Source organism: Alligator mississippiensis, chromosome 16, assembly GCF_030867095.1.
Source record: "Alligator mississippiensis isolate rAllMis1 chromosome 16, rAllMis1, whole genome shotgun sequence".
NCBI classification, from domain to species: Eukaryota; Metazoa; Chordata; order Crocodylia; family Alligatoridae; genus Alligator; species Alligator mississippiensis.
Genome location: NC_081839.1, coordinates 4613248 through 4632666, shown reverse-complemented (window position 1 = coordinate 4632666; position 19419 = coordinate 4613248). Strand labels below are relative to the sequence as shown.

Sequence of the window (19419 nt, the reverse complement as noted above, 5' to 3'; positions counted from 1 at the left end):
TGGTTAAACAACCATGAACTCTGGCCACCCCCCCAGCGGACAGCCCTACCCCGGGTAGCTGCTTGCCTTGGCATGGCGGGGTCCTGGACGAACAAGGGTGGCGTGTGTCGCTGATGAGATCCACCACCCCGTGCGTGTGTCGAAGGCGAGAGCTGAGCGGGGTTGATCTCTCTGCCGTGGGCTGCAGGTACTAGCTCCTACGTGGAGGGCCTCTAGGGTATCGTCAGTGGGAAACGAGGACGGTGTATAAGGTAGGAATCGGGTCCTATTTTGGGTGCAGGGTCTATGGTCCGGGGCCGATAGGGAATAGGGTGTTCTAGTGAAATGATGCACGAGAGAGAGAGAGAGAGATCCATCGAGAACACCACCCAGGGTTTCCTATTCTTGCCTCCCCCTCCCCAAAAACAAAGGTGGTCCCCCGTTACAGCGCTTCCACCGCCAGGAGTTAGAGCTGTGTGACTCCTTTCCTCCGAGGGGGGGTCAGGGAGTTCAGTTACCAACGGGGGCAGGAACACTGGCTTCTCACAATGCGTTTGGAATAAATTGCAGCACAGCATAATCAATCCGAACCGAAAGAGGAAAATCAAGAAAAAGCAAAAAATCCAAAAGGAGAAACCAAAAAACAAATCCACTCGAAAGAAACCAGAACTGGAAAATAAATGTCAGATATATTTATCTATATAGGAAACAAAAAAAAAAACCAACAAAAAAAGAAGAACTAATTGAAAAGAGTGGCATGCAAAGAAGATCGTTACATTCTCCTTTCATGCACCAGGCCCAATGTCCAAACGGCAAGGTAACCATGACGACAAAAAAGTGCAAGAACTCAGCAACATTACCAAAGGATGCATAGAGAGGCCCACAATGCAACTCAACTCATCTCGGCGAGACCCGGGAACGGGCGGGTCTCGCTCATCTTAAAGATTTCTTGCTTTTTCTCTTTTTTTTTTTTTAATTTTTTTTTTTTCTCTTAAGAATGTAAAAATGTGGGTAAAGAAAGTAAAAAAGAAAAAAACCACACCAACCTTCTCGTAGCTCTGAGGGATGTTAAGGGGGTTTGATGCGGAACACAATGACATGAGGAGAAGAGAAAAATAGGGGAAACACAGAGAGAGTAAAAAAAGGCCTTCTCAAGGCTGTCAGCTGCAAATTGATTGTTTTTTTTTTTCTCTTTTAACCAAAATAAAAAGAAAGAAAAAAAGAAAGAAGATAGTAACGACCCTTTTTTTGGTTTTTTTTTTCCTTTTTCCCTTCCTTCCTTCCTTTTTCCCCCTCCCATCCACGTTGAAGGGCTTGTTTCGGAGCATCCAAGCTCTGCGAAGAGGTCAGATTGCATACAATCCAAATTCGGCACCCAATGGAGGGGCCAACCCCACCAGCGAGCTCTCACCTTCATAAGCCTGGCTGATGTTTCGGGAAGGGGAAGTGGAGATTAGACCAGGCAGAGTAGACCTGGATGTAAAGGTTGCCCCCCCAAATTGGACACCCTCCCTTCCCCTCCCCCCAGCTTTTCTGTCTCCCGCCCCACCACATCCCCCCCCCCACCTCCCCAGCTTTGCTGGCGCTAATTTTCCAATGCAGGCCTGACTTCAAAAAAAATAAAAATAAAAAATTAGAAGAAGAAAAGACATTTCCTTGCAACGTTAAAACTTACAACTCCTATCCCAGGTATTCTATAGAGACAAGCATGTTATGGGAGAAACATGTCAATTGGAAACACAAGCATGTTCGAGACTCTTTTGAAACGAAAACAGGGGGGGAGGCAGGGGGAGGTCGGGAAGGGGGAAGTACGTGAACTCCCCCCGAAAGCGATGGAGTTTCGGGACTTCGTTACCTTTCCGCAAAGTTAACACACAAGAAACAAGGGATTAAACAGCATGAAACCACCCAAACCACAAGCCGAGCTCTCTTCCAACAGTGTTTTTCTGCACCCTCCAGGCCTGTTCATGCTGGGTTTGCCTATTAGAGAGGCCTCAGAAGCACACAGGTCATTTTTGGTACGGCGATGGCCATCTACCTGGACCTGAGATTCATCCAGGGATGGAGAAAAGGAGCTCTCGGTGATGACAGCCGTTGGATGTTGGCTAGCTTTCACCACATAAAGGTGGGGAGTTTGGGAAATAAAATACCACCAATAAAAACACATTTCTTAAAAAAACCCATTTAGCCCTTGTGTGATATCACATTCCCAGATTTATGCTCCCAACGGTGGAATTTCAGAGCTCAGACAGCAGGGGAGAATTCCAAAACGCAATTTTCCAGCTGGCCACAAAAGGCTCTTTAAAAATTTAGCTTGGGAAGATTAAATAATTAAAAGCCTTCTCTCCATGTGCATGTGATTTAGTGAACGTGAGACACAGAGAGAGACAGAGAGAGAAAGAAAGAGAGAGGAGCGTACACAAGAGCATGGGTCTGCGTTTAACTGCAGCGTCAGCATGGGTGGGGGGGTTGCGCTTCTGAGGCCACATGAGATGAAAATGGGAACAGTTTGCTGGGATGCAACATTGGTTTTTCCAAGGGTGGTCTTAACGGGAGAGGGGCAGGCCCTGCTCTCCTTAGCAAAGGGTGCTGCTGCGGGAAAAATATTAGTCCAGAACTACACCGAAGAATATGGCCCAGGTCAGAGGGCTTCGACCATATGAACAGCAAAGAAAAGGCAGGGGTCACTGACCCAGAAAGGACTAATTAGCAGAGGAGGACCTCAAGTGTGGCCCAGCCCCACGCTGCTCTGCAAAGGGGGCTCACCCACCGGCTGCACGGGAGCAGGTTGGCTACGCCTGCTTTGCCCGTGCTCACGTGCCCAGGCAGGCAGTGTGGGTGCCAGGGGTAGGTGGACTCTGCATCTTCGGGATGGAAACAGTGCCGTGCCTCAATGCTCCCCTAAAGGGGACTGGGCGAGCTGGGATTCCCCCTGTGCCTCATTGCAGGTGCAGTCACCCATCACTTGCTCTCCCCGAGCTGGGCGAGCAGATGGCTCCCACCCCAATGCTCCCCTTCAAGGGAGAGCGGGCTCACCCCAGGGAGCTGAGAGCACCCTCCCCTCTTCCAGAGGTCACCCAGCTGTGCCGAAACCTTCCCGCTTCCCCCAAGGAGAAGCCTTTATGAGGACGGCGGTAACCTCAAGACTCGCTCTGCATCACAGCCTGATCCCTCCTCTCGGCCAACAAGCTGGTGATGCTCTTGGGCCAAACACCCAAGGCAGCGTTGGGATCAAAGTGCTGAGGATCGGGTCTCTTTGGGGTGGGGGCTGTCTCCCTCTACGCGTTTGTGCGGTGCCTGGGGAGTTTCAGGCATTGCACGGACATCAGTGAATGGCAGGAGGCCTTCGTGTTGCTGCTTAGGTGCAGTAGCAAATTAAAAAAAAGGGACAAGAGCCATCCATCCATTTTGGGGGTGGGAGACAGCACAAAGTAGAGCTGAGCGCCGCTGAGGTGGGCAACACTGCAGCTGCCGTCGCCTCCAGCGCCGGGGGGACCCAGCCAACGGCGGAGAGCCCTGGTGCTTGTTTCAAGAGGTCCTCTCCCTCCCCAAGCTCAGCAGCACAGCGTAACGACCCGTCTCAACATCAACGCCTCCCCCTTGCTTTAAGGAAGGCTCGGATCAAAAGGCAAGGGCAAAGCAAGGCCGCGGGGCAGATTGGCCAGCGTTCTGAGCCGAGGCGCTCCCTACCTCTCACGTAAAGGTTAGCGGGTGACGAGTAGCGCACCCCGGCGCTGTTGCTGGCCACACATTCATACTTCCCCTGATCCGTCTCCTCGCTGCTCTCGATCTGCAGGCCACCTGGCGGGAGAGAAGAAGACGGCAGCAAAGGCATTATTAGTCGTAGAGTCGGGAAAAGGAGGTCTGGCACCAAATCTGGGTTTTTCCCCACTGGGCCGAAGCGTTGGTGCCAAGACTTAACTATTCTCACGGCTGGTGGTCCCAGGCAGGGGCACTGCTGGACCTGTACCCCAACGCAGGTCCCCAATCGCTATCTGCAACAGCAGCACAAGCAGTATGAGCTCTCCCCCGCTGCCCTGCAAGCTGGCATCCACCCTGACCTGAAGCAGCCATTTCTCAAGGGGGAGAGGAAACTTTCATGTGCTATCCTGGTCGCTGTTGGGTCTTGCTTGTATAGCAATACTAGCCTCAAAGAAAGACTAGAAGAGCATTTGAAAAGCACGATGCCCATCAGTGAATGCTCCCAAGGAAAAACTCCAAAAATGCAATATTTAATAAAGGTATCCAGGCTGTAGCCGCATTGGCCTAGAGGCAAAAGGAATCAGGGCTCATGGTGGAGGTGATCTCTTTGATTAGACCAGCTATCCGATGATCTGGGGGCTGGACCCGATGATCTCGTGGGGTCCCTTCCAGCCATGAAATCTAGGAACTAGACTTTTGCAAAGAAGGGTGTTTGCATCCAAAAGCTTGCAATTAATTAATTAATATATATATTTTATTTTTTTTTGCAAAAATCTTGTTGGTCTAATAAAAGAGATCACCTTTACCACGAGTCCCGATATTTAATGAACTTCTTTCTTTTTTTTTTTTTCCCTATCGGCTTGGTCAGCCCATCTGACCAGCCAATGAAAATAATGGCTGCTCTTCAATCTGTAAATGCTTTCAGTTTATGAGAATATGCTCCGAATCCAGACTAAGCACTCCTATTATCAGCTATTGAAAGAACAGACGCGCACAATTATGCAGCATGTGCTAAACAGATGAAAATCACCTCTGTCTTTTACCTGAGAAGGCTCCAGGTCTGCAAAACTCCACTTAAAGCACACGTTATAGAAATAAACCAATATAATATCACTTTTTTTGGGGGGGGCATATTATACTTGGTTATTCACAGAGATGCAGACAGAAACCATGGCCCTACAATATTTCTGACTCTCTGAAAAATCCCAGCTTGGGTTCATAAGGTGGCTAGGGTCCTAAATGAAAGAGAGGCATCAATGTTGAGTGCTGACTCTTCAGGAAAGAGAGAGTCAATGTGTCTGCAGGCCAGGCAGATGCCGTGCGAGTGCACGTGGAGAAGAAAGAGTGTCACGTACAGAAGGGGAGCGGAGGGCGTGAGCGTGTGTGCAAGAGAGAAAGGGGGAGGCTATTACTCTTGCCAGGGCTCCTTGCATCTGGGCAGCTCCCAAACACAGACTGAATAGGATTTAAAAAACAAAAAAAAACCCCCAAGCCTAAATCTCAGCAAAGAAACCGATGGGCCTGAAGAGCAACTTGAAAACCAAATGGGTCAGGAGTTTCCCATCGGGACTTCAGCTAGGCAGGTTTTGTAGAGGAGTAAAAGCAGGGAGTGCTGTGTTGTGTGCGAGCCTGGCAGGGAGGAGGAGGCTGGGCTGAGTGGGTGTTTGTAGGAGCTTTTGTTCATTCGGGTGAATTTGTGGGCTGGTTCCACTCGTCCGAGACAAAAGCTTTATTTGGCTTGCGGTGGTGCCCATAGGAATAGGGAGCGCGAGGGGAGGCTTCAAACCGAAACCCTGGGCCAGCCACAGAAAGACGCAGCTGCCGGCTGCAATGGACTCCAGGGTCTTGTCTACGTTATGGAAATAAAGCCCCATTCATTCTCCACCCGTGCATCTTCACTGGCAACAGCAGTAGCAGAGCCGAATGCTGACGGGTCCTGCTGGAAGCCGTGCGATAAAACTGCCCTAGTGATCAACACGGTGATCAAAACCCCCTGCCTCCAGCTCCTGCTATTGATTTGACTGGGGAAGAATGATGGGGTTTGAAATCTCCCCGTCTAGATGCAGGCAAAGTGAGAAGGGCCTACAAGTGACGCCGTGCATGTCCCGACGGATCTACAGGCATCACGTGCTGAAGTCCCAGGGAACTGCAACCGCTGCGGCTGGTTAAATCCCCTCCGAGCTCCTTTCGAGACCCAATCGTGCAGATGGACCATGGAAGTTACTTACCAAGGATACAGCTCCCAGAAACACCTGAGATCGGAGGGGAAAAGGAAGACTCTGATACTATTCAGAGCAGGGCACTGGGATGGTGAGTGCCAAGTCCCTTCACCATCAGTGCCAAGCCCCCTTCATCAACTTAGTACCAACCACGATGCAGCCCTGAGTGGCTACCAAACTCTGACAGCATTTAATGCCAGAAATGCACTTCCAAGCCCTGGACAGATCAGCTCTTCCACCTGCACCATTCATTTCACGCAGCAGCAATTGAGCCGTGCGTGCGAGAAACAAGAGGCAAATCCACCCAGAGGACAGAGACAGAGACGGGCGCCGTATTTACGATTAGGGCAGACATCGAACAGAAATAAAATATCCAGGGAGGTGACGCAGGACAGGAAATGACAGCGACAACCACGAGCTTTGGGGCCGAGCACAGATCACACAAAACAGGAATTGAGTGGAACTGAGTGGAGAGAGTGGGGTGAGTGAGAGAGTGAGGTCTCTTACCTCGGATCGGAGTACCTTCTGCAAGGAAAACAAAAAAGAAGTGAAAGGAGTGAAAAAAAAAAATGAACACACCTGGGCTGCCAGTGGGAAAAGGACCCAAATCAAGGAAGACGGTTCCCAGCAGGACAACTCCTAAGCTACCTGCTGTCATTTTTAATTAAACGGGCAGACTGGAGGGGGAGAGGAGGAGAGACGTTATTTGCAGAGCAATCCAATTCAGCTGGTTTAATCATACGCCAGGGAACTCTGCTTCGAAGTCCAGATGCTGGCTAAATTCACGATCCCACTGCTGGTCAGAAGGGAAAGGAAATCTCCAACTTCCCAGCTCCATGTAAGCCAGCGTTACTACCTGCCACTGATACCCTGTGCTCATCCTCCTACCCTACGGGCACCCTGTTATCTCAGGCAAGGAGACTGAGACCTGTTGAAAGGAAGTGATCTGCCTAAAGACAAACCTGAGGCATGGGCAGAACTGGCTTCCAATGCCGTGCCCGTGCTAGGGATGCAATTACGGCACGGAGTTTCCCATAATGCCCTTGTTTAGGGTCCCAAGTTATACCAGGAATGACTCTGCTGGGTCTGCAGAATAACGAACCCAGGCAGCTGGAGGCTGGACTAGAGCTGGGGCCAAGAAGCGAGGCCAAGCCACTGCTAATATAACCAGGCAGCACGCAGAGGGGTTAGCCACTGCTCCCATCCCAGCACGGTTGCTGGTCAACCCCCCTCCAGCTCCTTGCCCCGGCAGAGCCCAGCGTGACCTTTCTGCCTGTGCACGGGCCCGTGACAGGGGAGTAACATCGCAGCCGGTGACCCACCTGAACCCTGCCCATTGCTCCCGCTTCCCCCTTTGACGAACTGCCACCCTCTCAATGTTGCTGGAAACCATCTTCCTTGGAAAACACGGAGGATCCTTTTCTCCGCTGGCATTCAGATTTTCTGCACAGCTTAGTAATGTTTTTTACCCCCATCCTGAAAACAGGGCCGATTCTGCAAATCCCACTGCAAACTCTCCCTTACCACAACCATGATGGCTTCTCAGTGACTGTAATAATACTCTGCCATTTTCCAGTGCCTTCCAGCCAAAGACCTTATAATGGTTCACATCCCACCCCAAATCAGGTGCAGCAGTATTATTACCCCCATTTTACAGATGGGGAAACTGAGGCCCAGACACGAACATCGCAGAAGGAAGTCTGCAGCAGAGGCAAGGACAGGACACAGGGCTCCTGACTGTCCATCCGCTGCCTTAACCACCAGACAACCCCTTCCTCCTCATCCTTTAGCCTCACTCATCTTACCTGCCTTGTGGATGCACCAATTTCAGGATAGAAGGTAAAAAAATACATATATATATATATATATTTATTGACTGATTACATCTAACCATTATTTAATTATTTCCAAAGGGGATGAGGGAAAAGAAGTGTTATATTGTTAGGCTATTAGAGTCTAGTTAGATTCAACGTCTAGTTAAGAGGTTAGGTCATTTGCTAGAGAGAGAGGTTAGCATCTAGTTAGGGTTAGGAACTAGCTAAGGTTAATAAAGCGGGTTGGTTAGCTGTCAGGGCAAAGGCTGGAGACAGAGCGCGAGAGAAAAATAAAAGGGGAGGAGGAGCATTTACTCGGACTGAACTCCACACAGGAGCAGATGGACAGGTTTTAAAGAGAGCGAGAGACAGACAAAGCAGCGGAGGGTTTCAGATCAGTTCAGTGGAAATCACAACAGCCTCTGATACATCCTTCTGTCTCAAGACGAGAGCGAAAATCTGCCATCTGTGACAAAGCTGGGCCGAGGCTAACAGCAGTGGGTGGTTGAGATATGGAGACCCTGGTATCACCCCCTGCTAAATATAAGTGGAAGCAGCCGCACGTTAGGGAGCACCTTGGAGGCTGGCTCTGCTCCGCTCTGAAGGTCTGCACAGGAGAAATGCTGGGAATCAGGGCCACGTGTGGGTGGAAGGTAGGGCCCACGCTCCTGCCTTCGTGAAATAGTGCAGCTTTGGCTTAGTCACCGTTTGCCCCGAGTGTCACGATACCCCCGGGGACAGGTGACAGAGGCTCCAGTGCTCTTGGAAAAGGAAGTATGCTAAGCCATGCCGAGCCGCCCTTAGCATCCCAATGCTAACTGGGTGCCCAAGGAGTCGGTCTGGGAGGGCCAAACATGGTTTCCAACGGGTCCCACCCCTAGAAAGGATGAAATTTGGACCAAAATGAAAGAATAGGACTATAGGGAAACAGCAGTAGCCTGAAGGGTTGCTGGGACACAGATGGTAGATTTTCACCATTGGAGTTTCACATCTAACCAGGTCTAGATTCAATTGCAAGAAGCTAATCGACTCTCAAATGGCCCGGTGCATCCCTGGAGATTTCTCGGGGATAGTAAGTCGGACAGTGCAAGGGCTGCCTTTCCTCAGGGCTCAGGAAAGAGGGCAGCTGGGTGCTTGGAGACCCCCGCAGTGGGCCAGGAGGGGGTCAAGGATCCAATTTTCAGCAGGGAGCTCCAGGTGGGGGGTGCCTACTTTGTACCTGGTAATGGACACACGTAATTTCCCTGAGGACGGGGCTGTGCGGCACTTCTGGAAAAAAGCAGGCCAGAGGCGGATAAATTGAGGACTTCAAGCTTACGGACCCCTCCACACTGGCTCTTTGCAAATCCCCCAGTCTGTCTAGCATGGCATGAAGCACGGAGATAACACAGGGTAAGAGCACGCAGCCACGGCTCGAGCGGGGAGCTGACTTCTGATGTTCAGGCTGTTTCCCCAGTCTTGCAGGGCACGACATCCAATTGCTCAGGGGCGAGTCTTGGAGCTAGAGCCTTAGCCCAGGGGACCGGGCAAGGGAACAAAGGCGGTCAGACACGTACAGTGTGCACCACTGCATTATGTGGGATCAAAAATGCTGCCATGCAAGGGGCGACCCACGGTGGGGTAGGACTCCTTGCTCACGGTGGCATGTGGGGCCCGCTCTGCCGCCGCCTCTCCCTTTGTGCTTTCTAAACAACAGGCTGCTGGCAAAACCCGAGCCCCGAAGTTGGGAGAAGCGGAGGCACCATTGCCATGGTAACTCGAGAAAGTGTACCAGCCTTCTGCCAGGCCGCGTGCGACGTGTGTGCCCGCGCCGCTCCCTCCTGGGGGTGGAGAGCAGCCTTCCAAGCCCTCCATCGGCAAGCTATCAGGAAGGGCCCTGCGCAGCTTGCACGCCCGCTCCTGCCTGGCGGCTGCGCTCGATGCATCACAAACCGGGACCGGGCACAGGGGAGGAAACGGGACACGCGTGTTTGGCTGACGTGTTCCCATGGGGGGTCCTGGCATCTCAAGGGATGGGAGCAATTTGGAAGGGGAATCATTTGCCCACCTCCCACCCCCATATCCTCACCCAAAGCCTTGCAATATTTGGCTTCAACTTTAAAACAGACTGTCTGATGGCCTTGGCTCCCTGCACACTCCCTCTTCAGACAATGCCAATAACCCTGTTAGATGTGAAACTCCAAGACCTCCCGCAGGTGTGAACACAATTATCACAGTTTCAGGGTACAAGCTATGGTGTAATTGGGGAATTCCAGGACAACTGTTGCTACGTTACCAAAAAAAATCTATCCAATGTTAGGAGGTTGCAGTTGAGTTATATCTCCTTATATAGTTATATTAATTATGAGGAGGAGGATTATTTTTGTAGCCTGCAATGCCCCTGAGGAAGTTCATTAAGAGGGCAGAATATCCCTACTGAAGGAGTTAGTAGAAGAAATGCACAGCATGCCTCTCAAGAAGCTGTTAAGAAGGAATTAGTTTAGAGGGCAAGGGTTACAAATCTGGAATTAGCAGGTTTGTTTCTGGATTGGGTGTTTTTGTTTTTGTTTTTAATTTGAACAAAACTTACCAAAGGTCTCTGAATGTTCAAAATAATGAAAAAAAAAAAAGAAAAGAAAAATTAAAAAGTTTGTTATAGACAAATATTGAGAAAGTAGAAGACGACACACAAGATACAAAAGGTTTCAATGCTTTTCAGGCTTAAGAAGCTGGCTGCAAAGTGTCTCTTGGTTTCCCCTCCAGGTGGCATTGGTGAGCAAAGGACACTGGCTGGATTTGGAAATGCCCTGGTTCAGCATACAGTGCTGGAGTGCAATCATCCAACAACATTGAGACAGAAAGGTTTACACTCGCGTAACAAGCAGACAATCCCTGGCCCTTAGGCTGCGGTTTCCGACAGCTGCTATAGGAATTTGGTACCCAAATTGGGGGGCGGTTTCCAAAATCCCAGCTTTTCATTCCTTCAGGAACCCGCACGTTTGACCCAGTGCTCGTCCAAATCACACTATTCCCAGACACCCAGAAAGTGTTTGGGATGAGGGGAATGATGCGAGGTGGAAAAATGCATCGACAGGTTACGTCCTTCAGCGCAGATGACTTAATTCTCCATCTCACTGAGGTCCCTCTGCTCTCCGGCAGCGAGTCCAGAGGCAACGGAGACCCAATTGAAATCTCTTTGACACGTGTAACGCCAGAGGTGGGTACAGCAAAGTCAGGGGAAATAGGAGGCAGATTTGGGGCACGGCTAGCAAATGCGGTGTATTTCCAGGTGTGGCACGTTATGCAAATAGTTGAATGAGCTATTTTGCATGTGCACAACTAATCTGCATGCAGCCACAAACCCAGTCTATTAAAATGATGTGGGTTTTGTTCTGGGAAAGGAAGTCCTGGTGCACTCACCTACGGGGAAGCACCCAGGCCAGTCTCTAAGACGCACGGCATTTATCATCTCTAATGTGGGCAGAACTCCCCAGGGCACCCAAGTCTCCATGGCCCATGAACGAGCAGGCGGGCGACTGTGATACATGGGGGTGAACTTTCAGTCTGGAACCGGCAGCTAAAACCCACTAAACTTCTCTTTCAGACGGGAGCTGCCAAACATCCATTATCTGGCAGTAACTTTGCATCCCTATTGAGCTGGGCTGGAGTCACAGTGATGACCTGCAGGCACCAGGCTCTGAAACTCATTAGCAATGTCCTGAGGCATCCAGCACCCTAATAAGGGCTAGTGCTACACTTTAGAGAGCAAAGTCTGTTTTCTGGAAAGATAAGCATGTTAAATTATGTCCTGACATTTCTGAAGCTTGCACAGGCAACATCTCCCACACATTGCACTCAGTCCCAAGCATACACTCAATCTGATGCACTCGGAGCTTAAAGCGACAGCTCCCAACACACACATCTGAAATACAGGATCCTAAAAATACAGTAATGCTACATCTAGGTATAGCATTAACACTTATTAGGGTGCTGGATGCCTCAGGACATTGCTAATGAGCTTCAGAGCCTTGTGCCTGCAGGTCATCACTGTGACTCCAGCCTGGCTCAATAGGGATTCAAAGCTATTGCCCATCTTTACAATGCTAACAGTACTACAGTGGACTTCTCGAGGCCTTTTCATCTGAGAACAGACAAGATCTTCAGAAACAATTAAGACTCTTGTGAGATCTTATCAAGGGTGAACGGAGACACAGGGAATCAGTGGTACCCAGGGCATACAGTTTCCAGTAACTTTGGCATCTTGAAAAAGAGGCCACAAAGTGGGTCAGAGTAGGAAGAGAAGTCGGGTATCTGGATGCCAACACTGCTCTATGCATTAGATCGAGTCTCCTTCCCAGCGTGGAGGCAGACATGACAGGTTTGTTAAAAAGACCAGAGGGAGATTTCAGTGGTTTGCCAATGCCCTGCTTCGGGAAGACTGAGGTCTAATGGCGATTCCACCCACTGGACTCCTCTGGATCAGGACAGGAAGCACTGCAATCCTAGGTTACTTTTGCCTACTTAAGCTAGCAGATTTTTGCATTGGAACAGAGAGACCGGTTTCACTTGTAGGTTCAAGCCTATGTACGCTGAAGCACACGGGGTTTCGCTGATCAAGTGTGATGTTAAGCCAGCCCACAAAAGCTGCCCTGGATTGGGACCACAGCAAGTTTCAACTTCTGGGTCGTACGGGCCAGCCCGCTAAAGCTCTCTGATTTTCCAGTTGCTGCAGTGGAATGTATAAGTCAAGCTTTTCCATTGAAATAATAAACACCAGCGGGCTACATTTCCAAACATGCCTCATAATTATGGGTGTTCTCGTTTATGATTGCAACATCTTAAAGGGACCTGATGTTTAGAGGCCAGAAAATGCAAGGAAAAGCAAACTAAAGCTTCTGTTCATCCTGAGCAACGTTTTCAAAAATGACTAAGTGACTTAAGAGGCTAAAAGCTCATTGACAGGTTGTAAGAGGTTATGTTTCTCGGGTATCTTGGCAAAGTCTATCAGGTAAATTTTGCAAATGCCCTATTCCTTTATATTAAAGTAAAATCTGAATTTGGGGCTTTCAGCTAAGAAATCAAGGCCTGTTCAATAAGTGCTGTGTTGTTATAACACTCTCGAAATCAAAGCATATAGAAATGCATCTTTCTGGGCAGGCATAGAGCAACAGGCTGCAAAGCCTAACAGGGGAAGGAACAGTATAATTGGAGGGGGAGTCAAGTGAAGAAATGAGCTGTTATTAGTCAATGCTGGCCTCTAGCACCAAAAATCTTTAAACAGACCCTGTGCCAAACAGGACAAAAGGCAATTAAATTGTCATGTTCTTTGAAATTCAAATCTAACATCATAGGAACCAGGTTTGATGATTCTGAAGCCAGGGGAGGTCTGGGCAGAAGCAACTGGCTATTTCCCCCTGGCTAACTTGGAAGATGTCCGATCATTAGAAAAGGCTCCCCACAAAACGACCTGGGTTCCCACGCTGAATCCTCTGGGCTCTTTCCCCTCCACGTATCCTGTCCCCATGCCAGGAAAAGCTCTTATGAACGTTCCAGCTCTCTTGGCCAAATATCAGTTCGCTCATCTGGGCAAGTAAACCGAGGGTAGTTTCTGCTAAGCCTAATCAGATAGCTGCGTGCCCTCTAGCTGGGGTTAAACTAGCAAATTCAGATGATGGCAATGGATCTAAAAGGTTTCCTTTGTGCTGGCTTCCTTTGAGAGAAGCCCCCAAAGGCAACTTCACGTTTGCAATTATTGGAGAAAGGAAAGGTTTGGGGGTTTTTTGTTGTTGTTTTTTTTTCTGGACAACATGACGGTGCACTATCAGTGGCTTTCAAATATATAAGTGCACACGCACACACGCACACATTTTCTATATGGACATACTTACACACCACATGTACACTGGGAGACTGGGTGAGTGTACAAAAGCACTCCTGAAATGTGAACACTGACAAATGCCACGGTAACACTCACAAAACTACAAAACAGGACAGATGGACGAGCAGATGGGGGAAGACGGGGAACTGACAACAGCAACAGAGCTGGGGTACATCTGTTCGTGGAGCATCATTCGATAGGGCACTGCCACCCACTACCTAAGGTTCACGTGAGAGTGCTTGGCACCGCTTTCTGGCGATGGCTTCAGGAAGACTATGTATCCCTAAGGGCTTCGAGGCAAGGAGCATCCTGCAGGAGCCATGCTTCTGCCGCAGATGTGAGAAGGGCCCACGCTAGATGTAACAGGGCATGGCTCGAGCGGATATGGTCCTGATGGGAGGGCCTGAAGCCCCATGCTCAGCGTTGTCACCTTCTCTTTTACTTACACAGCTCACCGCCAGAGCAGGCAGGCCCCCCTTCCAGGTTGGCAGAATAATGTTCCAGGAGCATTGCCAAGCTACACGATTCTCCGAGATGGGAACCAGTTTCTTCGCAGAGTTTGCTTTCCTGTCAATCGACTTGGTGGCGGGATAGGCAGCAGGAGAGGAAGGAGGAAACAACCATCACCTACCTCCTCCTCTGTGGGCAGGCGAGTCCCAAATACCCTGAAGAGCTCCACACAGGTTTCCAAGCCCCTCTCTCAAGGGAAAATTAAGACGTACTAAGGTCCTAGGTCCGCGGCATCCACCAGCCACCATTGTGAGCAGAACGTGCTACAGAATCACTCTCTTCCCGGCCATCGCGAGGATTTATTCTCTGTGCCAAGCACCCAGGGAGACCTTACCTGATCTCAGCTGCTTTATCCTCCCATTGCTGGCACTGGGATCAACAGGCAGAAAATCTTTAAACCAGGTGATCTCTGGATCTGGGTTCCCGCTGGCCGCGCACAGCATCGTGGCTGTCCGTGTACGCTCCACCACCTTCAGCTGGGGCCCCATGTCGATATTTGGGAAGCCAGGAGGCAGCTGGTCCTCTGTGGGAGGAGAGCAAAACCAGAAGGGGTTTAGTGTTCTTCCAGGATAAAAAGATGGAAGAGGGAGAACCAAGGTGAGGACTCGTGTAGTTCAAAGTGGTTTCAAACCCTGACCCTGAATCCCCCTGCTAATTCTTGGGACCTTTTTGTGCGGCACCAAACCTTGGAGGCATCAAAAAGCTCCTGCCATCCCAATGATCCAGGGGAGCTAACAGACAAAGGAGATGAAAATATCTTTTGGCTGTAGTTACTGGAGGGACATCTGTAGCAACAGGAGGCAAAGCGCTTTCAGAAGGGGTATGATTTTTAGGTTTATTAATTATGATTGCTGCTGCTCTACAACAGAGGGTAGAAGCAAGCGCTCTGTGATAGCTTGCAGAATTTCCCTCTTGCTCTCAAGCTTGCCCTCAAGGCCTTGTCTTAAATATGAACACACAAAGGCATTGCCTTAACTAACTCCTGATAAGCAATGTGAAGTGAAACCCTCAGTGTGCTGCGGTCCTTACCTCAACCCACTTGTTCATGTCAACACTACAATTTGCTAGGATTCACATATTGGCTAATGCCCATGTTTTTCTTGTCCATTTTTTTTTAATGTCCATTTTTTCCGTCAGCGTAGCAACAGCACTACAGACCTAGTCCGGTATTAAAACAGTATTACAGTAAAATGGTATTAAAATAAAGGAGCAGTTATCCCATAGAGGAGGAGGAATAACCTATATGGTTATTAGCCGGGATCCTGGTTTTCTCCGATTTAAAAAAATCCCCAATTTTCGGATTTAAAAAAGTCTATACATCTCTAATAGATATATATATATATATATATATATATATATATATAGAGAGAGAGAGAGAGAGAGAGAGAGAGAGAGAGAGAGAGAGAGAGAGAGAGAGATCTATTTTAAAAAAATCCCCAATTTTCGGATTAAAAAAAGTAACCCCAAATCCACATTTTCCTTTGATTAAAATGCAACTCCACTATATCTATCTATCTATCTATCTATCTATCTATCTATCTATCTATCTATCTATCTATCTATCTAGTGGAGTTGCATTTAGGTAATTATATATATATATATAGAGAGAGAGAGAGAGAGAGTGGATAGATACATATATATAGTGGAGTTGCATTTTTATCAAGGGAAAATGTGGATTCGGGGTTACTTTTTTTAATCCGAAAATTGGGGATTTTTTTTAAATTCGGAGAAAACCCGGATCCCTTGTTATTAGGCACTATTAATCCTGGGTAGGGGCTCCACTGGAGTAACTATTTTGATTAAAAATACCACATCCATAGCCAAAATACTTATGCTGGAGGGAGCACAGGCTGGGTATAGGGCAGGTGCCTCAGGGAGGGAGCTGCAGCGATAGCCTGGCCTGGCTTAATACACCACTTTGTACTTACAACCCCGAACCCCCCTGCAGGGCAGAAAAAAAATAGACCTTATCTTATAGTTTAAACTTCTCGCAGAGTTTAGTTAGGGATCGGAGCAGAGGCCTGCACGAAAACCTTGTTCGCAGCTCTGCCACTGAGCTTGTGCTATGACCTTGAGAAAGTCCTTCTCCAGACCTCTGTTTCCCTCTGTTTAAAATAGGAAAACTGCTAAATCCTTCTCTGATACCTCGCAAGGCTGGGCTGAGATTTGTAAGTGTTTTCAGGCACTCGGGGGGGGGAAAAAGGAGCTTTGTAGTCGCTGCAACGTATTCCCTTCCCACCTCGTATGTGAACAGGGATTGTGTTGCTCAATGCACTTTGTACAGCACCTAGCACGCAGGAACCTCAGTTGGGGTTTTTTCAGCGTCTATCATATTCACGATGATGATGAGAGTAGTAACACCCACAACAGCGATCAGATCATGCCCCAGAAAGGAGGCTCCACCCTGCGTGCTGATGAACACCCTGGACTCCCATGAGAATGACAGTCACAAGGGATGGCATGGCCCCTTCCCAACCAGCGAGCCCAGCAAAAGCAAAGGAAAGATCTTAATTCCCCTTTTAAACAGGAATACATGCATCTATTTAATCAGGGACTGAGCTAAACCACAAAAAGCCAGGAAGCGGTGTCCTTAGCTTCGGCTGGGTATCGCCGCGGTCCCCAAGCAGTGTGCCTTCTTGCAGATCACATGTGTTGAAATATCCAGGCCCTACATAAGAGTGAGCTCAGGACAGAGATGCACTGGGAATTGCTTTCCCTTTGCCTGCCTGAGTCAGGCTTTTAATGTCTTCCTTTCCCTTCTCTCTCTCCCTTTTTTTTTTTAAACAGGCAGTGGTGTATTGTTAAACAGACAAGCCGCCGGTGCTTGATTGGCTGAAGATGACATCATTATTGATTACCGCTTGCATCCCACTCCCTGGTGATGCTGCTCCACCTGGCTCGAACCCGAGCCCGTTAATTTCACAAACCAATTAATCCTCGGAGAGAACAACCCTCTTGACTGGCAGGGTGTGAGTGTGCGTTTGAGTGTGCGTGTGTGTTGGGGGAGGCCTGGTACAACTATTATTACCGAGTGTTTCTAATTAAACAAAAATGTTAATCTTGCAGCACATTGTGCAGAATTCCTCTGAGTTTAATTAAAACAACTGCGGCTAGAGGCGTGATCAGATTTGAGGATCAGATCGGCAGAGGAAGCATCCCTGAACAACGCATATTCCACTGATTCAAGTGCTCAGATTTCCTTCCTGCCAGGAAAGCGAAACTGTCTCCATCCCCTAACAACTGGATTCTCTGTAACAACGCAATGACGGTATCATCTCAACCCCCACTAGATGTGCCGTCCCCCCCGCCCGCCCCAAATGCCTTGCCACACCTGTTAGGGGAGAACGGTTTGCATTACGAGCGCTGTTCCTATAAGCGGGCCAAGCATCTCCGAGAACAAAAGCAAGCAGCCTGGAGGACACATCTGGGCAGATGTTTGCAGCTGAATCATGCTGGTTTTGTAGGGAAAGTGCTTTCAGGTGTTACGCTTGCCATATTAGCAGACGCTGCTGAGTGCCGTGCTTGTGGATCTGATGGTCTAAAAGGCCGTCCCCAGGGAAAACCTGGCGAGTTACCTCAAGGCCAATGAACAAGGTAGCGTGAGAAAGATCTGGTGGGAGGAGAGGGTGCTCCAGCATTCATTTATAATAAATCCTACCAGAGGACGTGCTCTGTGCCGGGGAAAGGCATGGAAGTGGCTCCGGCGCATGCGCTCGCGTGCATACAGTCATACAAATACAGTAGAGGTCGCTGACTAGCAGGCAGAAGTGATCACAGCCGCCGTCTCCTTGTCGCTCTGGAAGGTGGCAGCGCTGTGTTCGGATAATTAACTGTGCTGGAAATGAAGATGATGAAGAGAGATAAAGCTGGCAGTGCTGCTGCTCCTTTCCCTAGAGCCAGCGGTTGTTTAATAATTTAAAGGGGCAGGAGAGGAGCGTGTGCGCATGCATGCGTGCTACGCACTGAATGCAAAAGCTCTGTGGAAGCAACATGAAGAGTATGCGACCCAGCTCCCCAGAGCCAGGAAATGCCAAAGGGGAGTGTAATGCTCTGCCCGTCTCTAGAGATGCCCAGCCTAGGATCTCTCAGCACTCGATGAGTGAGACTAAGCTAAGACGATGTGGTCAGTAGTATCCCCATTTCACAGCTGAGGAATGATGTGATGAATCAGCATGCCCAAGATCACATAAACCTTGGACAGAGCCAGGACCAGAACCCAGTTTCTCCTTCGTACGGGCTCTGACAACACCTCCCAGAAACAACAGACGCACGTTCTTTCCAACCACGTCCACGTGTCTTCTGTATGCTGTCATTTTATCATGAAAACGATGCCAGGGTGCATAGCTGGGGTTCTTTCTTCAAACGTTGCATCTCCTGACTCGAGGCTTAGTTATGGAACCAGAAATGGGAGAGGTTTCATGTTTCTTTTCAGCATTTAGTTTGGAAAAATTGAGGAACCCCTGAAGAAAACCAGGGATGGAAGAAGGGAAAACAGTTTTGTAACGTTTCTTATAGCAAGTCGCATCAGGCATCTTTAATAATTAGAAGAGAGTTCATCTTTAAATAGCCGTCTCAAAGGACAGCCCTCTTTAGGAAGGGAGGGTTGCAGCCGGTATCTAGCATGCTGTGCAAGCAGGGAGAGGCAGGGAAATTTTTGTCCCAGGACATTTACTGAACTGAATATCTGCTATTACTGGATCCATGAAGAGCTAATGGAAGCTTTTTTCCACCCCCAGCCTGCATCTATTAACCACACAAAAAAGGAAAACTGCATGGAATTCAACATATCGACCTCTGCAGAGTGAAGAGCTAAGTCAACCCTGCTGGGATATAATCCTATGGTTCACAGGAATCTAGTCGAGATGACTAAGCCAATTCGCCTCCATCTTGTAGTAGCAGAAAGAAAATCCTTTTGGAGGCAGCCGGAGCAGGCACTGGAACGAATGGCTACGAAGAGGATAATCAAGTCCCGGCTTTCAGAAGCCTCCTGCAAACTTGACACGTCGGGCCGGTGCGTGTCCACAGGAGGGCACGGCCAATGGACGGAGAATGGGTTTCCCCTTGATCCTGCTTCTCTGGCCTGCAATTCCAGCGTCTTCGTGTTCTCCTCTAAGAAGCTCTAGAAGAAACAGAGACGGGAAGTCCTACGGCCAGTGCAATGCAGAGGGTCAAATTAAGGATCACAATGGCCCCTACCGGCCTGCTAATCTCTCCATCCACGTGCGCACACGTCCTTTGGCTCGCAGCATCTTTCCGCAGAGATCTAACATCGCTGCATGTCTTCTTCCTTCCCTGTTAACCACACTCTCTCCCCATCTCTGGACCAGGCGAACAGAAA

The 19419-nt window shown here is 49.1% G+C and overlaps 1 protein-coding gene across 19 annotated transcripts in view; it reads right to left on the bottom strand.

The window, feature by feature from the left end:
* PTPRS (protein tyrosine phosphatase receptor type S) overlaps positions 1-19419 on the bottom strand; it is a 199905-nt gene that overhangs the window by 68657 nt on the left and 111829 nt on the right. For 17 of the 19 annotated variants that reach the window (XM_059719970.1, XM_059719972.1, XM_059719975.1 and 14 more), the window contains exons 5-6: positions 14416-14604; positions 3670-3780 (exon numbers count right to left, since the gene is read on the bottom strand). In XM_059719970.1, the coding sequence (XP_059575953.1) occupies positions 3670-3780; positions 14416-14604 (300 nt within the window). Of the gene's footprint in view, positions 1-3669; positions 3781-6407; positions 6589-10283; positions 10293-14415; positions 14605-19419 lie in introns of those variants that run through there. The other 2 variants (XM_059719988.1, XM_059719984.1) reach the window with 2 other exon arrangements.